This window comes from Drosophila arizonae, chromosome 2 (genome assembly GCF_054131065.1).
Source record: "Drosophila arizonae isolate 15081-1271.41 chromosome 2, UAZ_ARI_1.0, whole genome shotgun sequence".
NCBI classification, from domain to species: Eukaryota; Metazoa; Arthropoda; class Insecta; order Diptera; family Drosophilidae; genus Drosophila; species Drosophila arizonae.
The window spans coordinates 8,341,389-8,352,743 of record NC_142922.1 but is presented as its reverse complement, the minus strand read 5'-3'; the positions used below and the strand labels follow the sequence as shown (position 1 = coordinate 8,352,743).

Below are 11,355 nucleotides of genomic sequence, written 5' to 3'. Positions count from 1 at the left end.
TTCAAGGCTTTTCCTCCAAGCATTCGCACCGCAAGACTTTCGATCGTTTCCTTGTTTCGCAAAAAGACGGAAATGTAAAGCTCTGCGATCCGTTCAGCAGTAATTAACTGCATTTTCTGTGGAAACAGGCAACAGATTAATTCATCCATCCACCCACCCACGCATACAGACAGACGTTTACTCTCACTCTCTCTCTCTCCCACTGTCATTTCGACTCTCTCGCACAGCTGCTCCGGCTGATGCTGGGCAAGTGCGCAATATTTTCACACTTTTTCACAAAAATAAAAACGATTCCTCAATATTTTTTGGTAGACGCGCGGTGTATTTTCCCCCCAAATATTTCCCATACATCCACAGTGCGTCCGTCGCATGAGTTTCGATCGAATTTTCAGCTTTTCTCAGTTATTATTTGGTCCGTGTCGTGGCAACGCGCGTTCGTCGCGATTCAGGCGCGTGGAAAATACCAAAATACCAAAAATATACAACACAAAATCGACACCAAATTGAATAGAAAAGGGAAAGCTTTAAGTGCGTCATTAGCAATTCTTGTTTTGTTTTGGGCTTTTATAGTGCAGCGGCCATACCCGAGGATAACATCAATAGCACCAGCAATAACAATAACAATAAGGAAAGCAACGAAAGCAGACGCAGTGGCTCCAAGACCCCAACGAATGAGAAGTACAATAACAATAACAGCAACAGTAATAATAGGAACAACAAAAACAAAGACAAAGGCAATCTCACAAAACAGAAACGTCGCCGCAGCTCGGAGAAATCTACGAGCGGTCGTAGACGCCCGGAAGCGGAACGTGATAGGGATAGGGATCGGGAACGTGAACGTGAAAGGGAACGAGAACGGGAACGGGAACAGAACGCCATGAGCGATCGCCACAGACGTTACTATGCCGGAGGTGGCCTCGGCTATCATCCGATTAGCTCCACCAGTGGGAGCACCACCAACGCCATCATGGGTCGCTATCAGAAGAGCTCAACGACGGCCACTGCGCTGGACCGGCTGCGCACCCATCTGAGTCCCGTGGGCAGTAGCTATAACTATAAGCCCGCAATACGAGGATTAGGCACCGGCTTAAGGCGCGACCTGGACGATGTTAGTATGATAAAGGCGTGCTGTGTGAATACCAATGGATGAGAGCGTAGCGTGTTATCTGATCGTGGCCAAATCCATCCCGTGACTCACTGTCACAGCATTCGCCTTCTCTCTTTAGTCTTTTACTGTTTGGAAAACACTTGAAACTTAGCTGGCCCATTTTCACCTGTCATCGTGAGTCACAGCAGCAGCAGCAGCAGAGTCAAGTCGCTGTCCCAATTCTGTCAGAGCTTAAGTGGCACGGGGCGGGTTGAAGGTTGCAGGTTGGAGGCGATTGCATACACAAAGATTGCATTGGCAACCCCTATTGCCACATCATATTTTAATAGACACTAATACGTATATTATATATAGCAGGTGTATATAGCAGCTAATATGTATCTGCTCTGATTGTGCTCTCAGATATACGTACGTATAGATGAATATGTATATTTAGTGTGCCCACACGAAATGTTTTATAGCGCTTCTATATGCTTCTCAAAATCTTCCTACTTGCCGTGTGCGTTTATTTTCGATTCCAAGCAAATGTCCATGCCTCTTTGGCTCCCCGTCTCGCCCCGCTCCTGTGTCTGTCGTCTGTGTCTCTTTCGACTCTCGGCTCTCGACTCTCTGGCTGGCATTAAATGTATAAAAAGCTATTCACAATTTCACGATTCTGGCATTTCGGTACAAATATATATATATAAACTCTGAAGGTCGGCGTGCCGTGGATATTTTGTTTAGATTTTCGCTATGCGTTCTAAATAAAATAGACGCCTCCCTCCCTCCCTCCCCCCCTCCTTCGTCTGCGTGCGCGTCTTTTCGCAGCGCTAGAGAGAAAGCTGCTGGATAGACGCAGACGCTGCAAAATGCGAGTGAAATGATATGATGTGAAATTAAGTGGCCCAAACACTGTTATTAGCCACTGCCGAAAAGGCCACTTAGATCGATCGGCGTATGGCGAGCGCTAGGTCTAGGTCTAACTGCGTTTAGCTCAGCCGGAGCGTGAACGAAGAACGAACGTGTTCGCTTGCGTCGCGCTGTCGTTTCCATTGGTTTCACACGAGCGCTGCTTAAAAGCACTTTCCTTATACATTATGAACTCCTCCCCAATTTGACTGGTTTCTCTTCTTGGGACGCACAGCGTCGCGATATGCACTTGGACAGAGACAAAACGCCCACATTGTCAGCCGTTTCACGGCTGGAGAATAAGTATTCGGACATTTTGGAGCGCACAGCGGCCGGGCGACGCCGTCACGAGGAGGATCGCGACAAGACGCTCGAGCCGGATGACTATGGTGGCTATTCCAGTGGGCTGCTGCGCAGCGCTACCTCACATCAGCTGGCGGGCAAAGGGAAGCTGTCATCGAGCTCCTTTAACGCCGCCGATCGCAAGGAGCGCACTCCCTACAGAATGCGTACTCAGCGGCAGCGCTACATGGCCGACTCCAGTGACAGTGGCTACCTGACCAGCGGGAATAGATTGCTGGACGAGAACTATCCGGTGGACTATGGCCACAATCGCTATCAGCCGCAGGACTATCATGAAGCACTGCGCGCTGGCGGCGCCACCGGACACTCAACTGGTCGCTATGGTCGGCGGGGTGGCGAGGAGGACACTGCGCTCACCTCGGGTCGCCTGTCACGAGCCTATGGACCGAAGAACGAACTGCCGGCTTCAGACAGCAGTCATGCGGATGATTGGAGCTCTCGCACTCGATTTGCCAATCGCCGCAGAGAGGCAGCTCCGCAGCCAGAACTAACTGCCGAAGATCGTGAGATTCTGGCCGATGATCGTTCCTCGGAAGACAATGCGGCCATTCTGATGCTGCTGCGCGAGGACAACCAGTTCCTGGAGGCCAAGAAGTTCGAGGAACGCATGCGCAGGCGACGTGAGCTTAAGGAGCGCGTCAAGCGCATGGAAGAAGCAGCCGCAGAGGCTAAGAAGACTGAAGCAGCCGCAGCAGCAGCAGCTGTGGCACAAGTCGAGGCAATGGAACGGCAGGCAGCCAAGGAAGCAGCAGCAGCGGCGGCAGCAGCAGCAGCAGCGGCGTCTTCTGCAGCAGCACCGGCGGTGGATGCGCCCAAGAAAAAGTCGCGCAGCAAAAAAGTAACTAACGTTGATAGCGATTCAAGCAGCTCTTGCTCGTCAGAGAGTAGCTCTGACGAGGACGTTAGCGAGACCGACTGTCCAACTGGTGTCCAACTAACCCACACAGCTGACACAGCACAGAAAACGAAAAGCACCACAGACAAGGCCAAAACACCCACCAATGCTGTCAATGGTGCCACAGTTCCATCCGCAACAACAACAACAACCAGTAATAACAACAACACGAACTCGAACTCATCCACTACTACTACCAACAACAACAACACCATCCCCTCTGCTCTCTCTAACCTCTCTCTGCACGACACGGCAGCGACAGCCAGCGGCAGCGGCAGCGGCAGCAGCAGCAGCAGCGCCAACAACAAAAGTCGTTTTCTGCTCCATTCAGATCGCAACAACAACAACAACAACAGCAGCAGTAGCAGCAACGACCTGTCCAAATATAAGCCCAGCAATATCCTGCACTCATCCAGTTCCGGTGCGCTGGCTTTCGGCGGGATTGGCGCTCGCTTCGCAGCAGCGGACTCCCGCCGGCAGCAGCAGCGCTATCAGGGCGCCTGCTCCCGCACAGCAGCTGTGCTGAACGACTTTGAGCGCTACAAGCCCAGCAGCGGATCGAGCTATCTGCACGAGGGCTACGGCATCAGTGGGCGGCGCTCGAATGCGCTGGGCAGTTCGCTGTACCAGCGACCGCAACTGGATCCCTACCAGCAGCAGGCGGCGTCGTCGGCGTCGTCCTCGTCGCACTATCTGCACCAGCACGATCAGTATCTGCTGTCAAAGAGCGCAACGTCGTCGGCGCTGTTCCATAGGTCACGCATTCCAAAGACACTCTCGACCTTTGTAAGCCACTCGATGCATTTCTCTATGCAGCTTGAGCTTTCTGCCAAACGCCAAACCGCCACCCGCAACTCACTCCACACTTTACAGTACTGCTAACTAACAGCGCGCGCCATGTTAACTAACAGCCGTTTGCTACGCGTTCTCTCTGCATGTAAGAAAACTTGATCAGAATCCTTCTTTCTTCCCTATTTATATTCAATATTAATAATTAAAAGGCTTCATCTTTCTTTTACCAAACAAACCAAGAAAAAAAAAAAAAAGAAAATGAAAAAGAATTTCAATACATTTATATCTAAAAATAATTTCAAAGTAATAGTAATTGTTTAGCTAAATATTTGAAAAGACAACAACAATTTATAGCCGTAAGCGAATGCAATTTGTTTTTGCCCATGCGTTTTATGGTTCGTTTCATATCTATATATATTTTGTTTCATTAATATTTTTACTGCCCCGTATTTACATATGTGTATACATGCATATATATGTGTATATATATACAAAAATGTTAAATGATATTTGTTGTATATGTTTTATATTGCAAAAAAAAAAAAAAAATTAACCATTTATGTAAAACAAAAAAATCTCTCAACAAAAACAAATTTGTCCGAACTAATTTTCTTATCGAACAAACGAAACGTATTTTTCTCGTGTTTTTTCTGAATATGATGATGAAAATCACAATGATGATGATGATGATGATGGGTTGATGTACAAACAACTTGATGATGATGATGAATTGATGTAAATGGTTGGTTTATGGATTGTGAATTGGTGAAATGATGAAAATTTGGATTTGGATCTGGATTTGTGCTGTGGTGCCAACGTGGGCTCGGATCGGGATCTTCTGGCTGGATTCCAAATTGATATGATGACCATCCTCTCGTTGACGGGATATCTGGATGATGCTGGCGGCCCACCAATGAGATGTGTCTCTTTTTTTCTTTTTTCTCTTTCTTTTTTTGTTTCTTTTCTCTCTATTTCAAATTACATACTCTAACCACACACGCACCTTATGTATTCGTCTCTATAACTGCCATCGACTGCAACTACAACAACGTCTCGCCGCAACCCACTACCAAATACGCTCAAACATAACTCGCTTAATATTCGTCGTCGTCGCCGCCGCCGCCGCCGCCGTCGTCCTCGTCCTCGTCCTCATCGTCGTCGTCGTTTTGCCCCTCTTCTGAATCAACGGATCAATGCACCTTGCAATCGCACCATCAACGCCATCGCCAACAACAACTGCAACACCACCAACACCAACACCACCACCACCAACCACTCGTCGAATGCTCGCCCTCTCCAATAACAGACAGCAAAGCCCGTCATTCAAGATGATGCTGATGGTCACTTAATATACCACAACGGAGACATTCTCCATCACAGATGTTCGTGACAATTTTTTCGTTTTTAATTTTTCCATATGTTTATGTTTAGAGTTTACCACAGACTTTCCAACTTTTTTTTTTCTTATTTTTAAATTTTCATTTCAAAGACAATGAGCAAAACTGCCTTCTGCCGCACAGTAATTCTTCTACTCGTAACTCGTACAGTTTTCAACTATCCAAGTTTTCTTTATTATTTCTTAATTATCTTACGACAAAATCGTCGCGGCGCAAGACTTCGCGTGCGTCGCCGCCGTTCCAAAGGCATATTTACTAAAAAAAAAAGCGCTAAAACAAAAAACAAAAGATAAATTAAAAACCAAAATTAAAAGAAACCATTTTCACACAATTTTTGCCATGATTTTCCGAAAGACAGAAACAAAGAGAAAAAAACTTCAATTTAAAGTTCAACTGAAATTAAACTATACCAAATTTTTACTTTTACCGGTCGTAATTAAATTGAAATCTCACACACACTCTCACACAGACACAGACACATAGTTACGTACATTACTTGAACTTTCAGCGCATAATTAACGAAATAATATTGAAACTGAAAACTTTTCCGTGTACAAATTGTTCAAAGCAGCAGCTCGAGCATACTTTGTGGTCTTTTTGCTTAAATCCGAAAGATGCCCAGTTACAGGTTTAGATTTTAGCGTAAATGACTAACAAACAATTTATAATTGGTGTAATTGACCGTATGACATTGACTACAATACGCCTCCTTTTGCCACATTTCAGATAAGATCATGGCCACACTGGGCGAGGGCACTTTCGGACGTGTGGTCAAGGTCAAAGACATGGAACGGTAAGTACAATGAAATGCCGAAAAATTATATGATCTATATATAAATGCAAATAATAATAAAATTGTACGCAAATACCCATTCGATTCACAGTGATTTTTGCATGGCCTTGAAGATCATCAAGAATGTTGAAAAATATCGCGAGGCAGCCAAACTGGAGATCAATGCCTTGGAGAAGATAGCACAAAAAGATCCGCATGGTGAACAGTAAGTTGGCCATTAATACAAATACATATATACATATATGTATATCAAAGAAATCATTTGTATAAATGTCTAATCGGTTATTTCTCTTGCAGTCTGTGCGTGAAAATGATTGACTGGTTTGACTATCATGGACATATGTGCATAGTTTTTGAAATGCTGGGTCTCAGTGTTTTCGATTTTTTGGTCAGTATTTCAAAAGCCTCGTAGGTTGATAACTCGTATCTAATATTCTGTTTTGATTGCAGCGCGAGAATAACTATGAGCCGTATTCTCTGGACCAAGTGCGTCACATGGCTTATCAATTATGCTACTCAGTTAAGTTTCTGCACGACAATCGTTTAACGCACACAGATCTCAAGCCGGAGAATATACTGTTTGTCGATTCGGATTACACATCTCACTATAATCATAAACTTGTATGTATTGAAATATTGTCAGATTATTTATTGTTGTATTTAACGCCTCGTTGCTGTTTCCTATAGAATCGGGAAGTGCGTCGCGTCAAGAACACAGACGTGCGTCTAATTGATTTCGGTTCGGCCACCTTTGATCATGAGCATCATAGCACAATTGTCTCGACGCGCCATTATCGTGCGCCTGAGGTGATATTGGAGCTTGGTTGGTCACAGCCTTGCGATGTTTGGTCTATCGGGTGAGTTGATGGCTATATTACTATTACTAGTAAACATTTTTCTAATTTCTTCCCATCATTTCGCTTTCAGTTGCATTCTGTTTGAGCTCTATTTGGGCATTACGCTGTTCCAGACACATGACAACCGCGAGCATCTTGCCATGATGGAGCGTATCCTGGGACAAATTCCATATCGCATGGCACGGTAATACAATGCAGCTCATGCTTTTATTTCCCAAGGCGCAGTACTCTTCACCGAAACCATTTAACGTTTAGCAATCACACTCTTTATAGCAAAACCAAAACAAAGTACTTCTATCATGGTAAGTTAGATTGGGATGAGAAGTCCAGCGCGGGACGTTATGTGCGGGATCATTGCAAGCCCCTGTTCCTTTGTCAACTGAGTGACAGCGAGGACCACTGCGAGCTGTTCAGCTTGATCAAGAAGATGCTGGAATACGAGCCCTCGTCGCGCATCACGTTAGGTAAGTTCACCAAATACACATACATTTGAGTCCAGATCTAATTCGCAATATTTACAGGTGAGGCTCTGCGACATCCGTTCTTTGATAGGTTACCACCGCATCAGCGCCTAGGCGAAATGAGCATCAATAAGCAGCCACTCTCGTCCGGCAGTAGCAGCCGCGAGCGCTCTCACAGTCTGTCCAGATGAGAATTACAGCGATTTGGTTATTGTTGACAACAGAGACGACGACATCAACGTTATTCAACACACACAACTACAAACATGCGTACACACACAGTGCGAAGAGTCTTCAATCAACGTAATGCAACACATGATTGAGCAGCAGACAAGCGGCAGCAACAACAGTAACAATTATAACTACAATAACATTAATATACTAACGGCGATCCGTAATTTAAGTTCTAAAGTCATATTTAGAAATTTTGTAACTTGACTTGTATAGAAGGACATTTCTACACAAAAATAACCCAGAATTGTTAAGTAAATATTGTGTGCATGCCGCACGCTCTGCTCAATTCGATCCTGTGCATTGTCTCATCCCAGCCGCCAATCGTGTTTTGTTTTGTAATGATAACCAAATCGTGCATAATATATTTATAGTGCGTCCTCCTAGCCCGATACTGACGCCGCCAAACCCAAATACCTAAATGTAAATGCACACAGAAATGTGCATACTCTTCACTTGAGATAGATAAAGAGACCTCCCCCAACACGACTGCATTGCTTAAAGAAAACTAAACTACAATTGTAAATGTACTATATAAGAAGTCAATCGATAAAGCGCTAGTTGAAATGCAGATCCATGCGCAAGCTGTCAATTGTCATGGACTTGCTTCTAATCTGTAATTAATCTATTATTTTTCGAGTGCGTGAGTTGTAAGCTAATGCAAGCCAATGCACATACACATATACCCATAGCTAGCCCCACATGTAAGCCTATATGTGTATGCCAATATCATATGTAAAGATCGATTCGCATGACACCTCGCCCCGGAGGGTGCCACAAGCAACAACAAAAAAGCAAACGCTGCATTGTTTGTAATTCTTTGTATAAATTACTTAGTAGCCAGAGTCATTTTCTCCTAGGTTATGTTTAATGTGTAGAATCGGCGCTGTTCACATATTTTTCCATCAAAGTACGCCCAAACAATACCAATACACGATATACACAGACACACACACACACACACACACACACACATTTATATATATTTATATGGAAAAAGAAAGAGCAAGAACACTAGAAAGTGGGGAATGCATGAAGTATATAGATACATATACTAAACATACTTAATTCAAATGATTGTGAGTTAGTTTAATATTACATAAATATTATTTTTAAATTACATTATTTGCAATTAATTAACCCCATCAACCAGCATATAAGATAAACAAAACAAAAAAATACAACTATTATTGTCAAGTTATTTAAAGTGAAATAAATTTTTAAAAATAATTTACTTGTATTTATTTATCATTTCAGAGCTAGAAAATTTTTTCTAACCCAATTGTATATTGACCGATTATTCGGAGCGGTTCTTGTGATTTGATAAGCAAAGGGGATTGTACAACGATCTATTGCTAAGATAGTCAATAATTTCAAAATATGAGTTGATAGGAGTAAATTATCAGCAAGCGTAACAAAAACAAACAATAGACGCTGAGTCATTGGCGACAAGAGTCGATCGCTGGGGTCACCAATTTTTTATAAAAATTGAGCTGAGGTGACAGGCGCACAGAAGTTCTAGCGGAGCTGATAATTTCATTCACTGAAATTTTTTAAACCGACTTCCGCATCTTACTCAGCGACTGTGAATTTATAAAATATGTATGTACATTTAAGTGGTTGTATAGGGGTATATAAACTATACATACATATATCGTCATAAATATTATTTTACACTGCGTTTCTTTAGCTACCTTCAATGTTGGCTGCAGCTCATGTGCAAAGAATTAAAAATATTGCATTATAGTGTTTATGATGGTCATCCAGACAGATGGAGTGTTCTCAGGTCCTATCCTATTTTACCAAAGATATCTATAAATTATCAGGAATTTCATTTACAGCTGTAAGATCAATAATTAAAAACTGTTTTCAATATTTTCGGGAATATTTTAGCATTTATTTGTTCATTTTAGTGGAGTTTCGCTACGTGTTTAAATGTCAATTTGTTTTTTCTTGTGTTTGTTTTCTAGAATTTTACAATTAGTTTCAACTAAATAAATAATAACAATTTATAAATATAATTCTCTTTTTTTTTTTTCTTTTTTGTTCTCTAAGTTGCTAGCTGTGTGCTTCGAGTGATGTGTTTGCTTGCTTCAACTTAAATATTTCCATTGATATTTCCCATTCAATAAGTATCTCGGAGTTAGAAATAGTATCAGTTATATGCTTTTGATTACAATGTTTCTTCTGCAAGAATTTGATGAATTAGGCAAAAAAGAAAACAATAAGCACATCGAAATGTGCATTAATTGGCTGCATTAGAACTTAATGGCTAAATTTCGGCTTATGCTAGCTAAATATATAAAAATAAAAGTTAAGTCTAAAGATTGCAACGAAAACAAAAAACCTATGCAAACTATGATTTATACTCAATAAATAAATATGTGCCTAAACATTTACAATCTGTTCAATAAAATGACAATAATAGGTATGTTCATCTGATCCATCTATATTATAATATATACACATTTAAAAAAAAACAACTGAGTTTAGCGTAAGCAAACGAAAACTGTTCTTTGCTTATAGTTCAACCATTCTCTCTATCTCTCTCGCTCTCTTTGTCTAAGTTTCCTTCGTCCGTTTTGTAACTTCGTTTCCGTTAACATTTTAATATTGTTTTATTGTCTATTTCAAAGATGTGGCAACGCCGCACAGGCGCAACTAAGCAGAGTCGTAATTCGATAGAAAATTATAGACAGTTTGGGGCTGACATCTAACTACACATATGTATGTATGAATATATATCTATATATAGTATATATCTATCTGAATATATACTGTTGATAGTTGCTTCTACTTATGGCCAATGACGAGCGTATAGTTTGCTGTGGTGACTGTCGACGGCAACGCCGACAGCGCTGGTCATTTGGCCAGCTTCAGGATCTCCGGACTTGCTCCAGCTGCTGCTGCCGGCACACCCGTTGGAGCCGGCGGAGCGGGCGCTATGCGTATGGGCTTGGCACGCTGCTGACTGAAGAGGCCGCTCAGTGTGGCCGCTGTGCTTGCGGTCAGCGTCACGCTAGCACTCCCAATGCTCGTCTGTCCACTCGGCATTCCTGTGCCTGTGCGCTTGCCTCGCACCACTCCATTGCTAGTGCTGTTCGTGGATGTGGGATGCTGCGGCTGCTGTGGCTGTTGCAGCTGCTGGCCAATTACTGCGGATGCTGGCGCGGATGTTGCGGTTGCCGAGGCTGAAATGTTATCCAACTCAGTCATTGCTTCTTGTATTGCCCGCTCGAGTTGCGAGTTCAGTTTGCGGCTCCTTTGTGGGTTGGTTGGTTGGTTGGTGGGTTGGTACATGGTTTTTGGTTGTGGTGTGTGTGCGTTCGTGTGTGTGTGTATGTGTGTGGTGTTTGGAAAGGTTTTTGGTTGGAGGTTGGGGTTCGAGTTGATAGTGACCATGACGATGATGATGATGTTGCACACATAGGGTTATACACACACACATATGCATACGCATACACACGTATTTGGTTTTAATTTTCAGCGCATAATTCAAAAAAAAAAAAAAAGGAAACAAGAATATTAATTAGCAAAAATAAAATGAAAATGTACAAACTAAAAGTAAAT

At 42.8% G+C, this 11,355-nt stretch overlaps 2 protein-coding genes across 8 annotated transcripts in view; one reads left to right on the top strand and one right to left on the bottom strand.

The window, feature by feature from the left end:
* Nucleotides 1-9,015, top strand: part of Doa (CDC like kinase darkener of apricot) — a 36,924-nt gene extending 27,909 nt beyond the window's left edge. For 2 of the 5 annotated variants that reach the window (XM_018006135.2, XM_018006118.2), the window contains 9 exons: nt 5,353-5,428; nt 6,170-6,236; nt 6,328-6,441; nt 6,534-6,624; nt 6,687-6,857; nt 6,924-7,093; nt 7,164-7,277; nt 7,367-7,557; nt 7,615-9,015. In XM_018006135.2, the coding sequence (XP_017861624.2) occupies nt 5,353-5,428; nt 6,170-6,236; nt 6,328-6,441; nt 6,534-6,624; nt 6,687-6,857; nt 6,924-7,093; nt 7,164-7,277; nt 7,367-7,557; nt 7,615-7,745 (1,125 nt within the window). In that variant the 3' untranslated portion in view covers nt 7,746-9,015. Of the gene's footprint in view, nt 1-570; nt 1,109-2,231; nt 3,331-3,381; nt 4,041-5,352; nt 5,429-6,169; nt 6,237-6,327; nt 6,442-6,533; nt 6,625-6,686; nt 6,858-6,923; nt 7,094-7,163; nt 7,278-7,348; nt 7,558-7,614 lie in introns of all 5 variants that reach the window. The other 3 variants (XM_089473936.1, XM_089473711.1, XM_018006143.2) reach the window with 3 other exon arrangements.
* The window catches only part of sba (six-banded), a 30,945-nt gene continuing 26,275 nt past the window's right edge, over nt 6,686-11,355 (bottom strand). For 2 of the 3 annotated variants that reach the window (XM_089473457.1, XM_089473488.1), the window contains exon 7: nt 6,686-10,976. In XM_089473457.1, coding sequence (XP_089329583.1) covers nt 10,648-10,976 — 329 coding nt within the window. In that variant the 3' untranslated portion in view covers nt 6,686-10,647. Of the gene's footprint in view, nt 11,048-11,355 lie in introns of all 3 variants that reach the window. The other variant, XM_018006176.2, reaches the window with a different exon arrangement.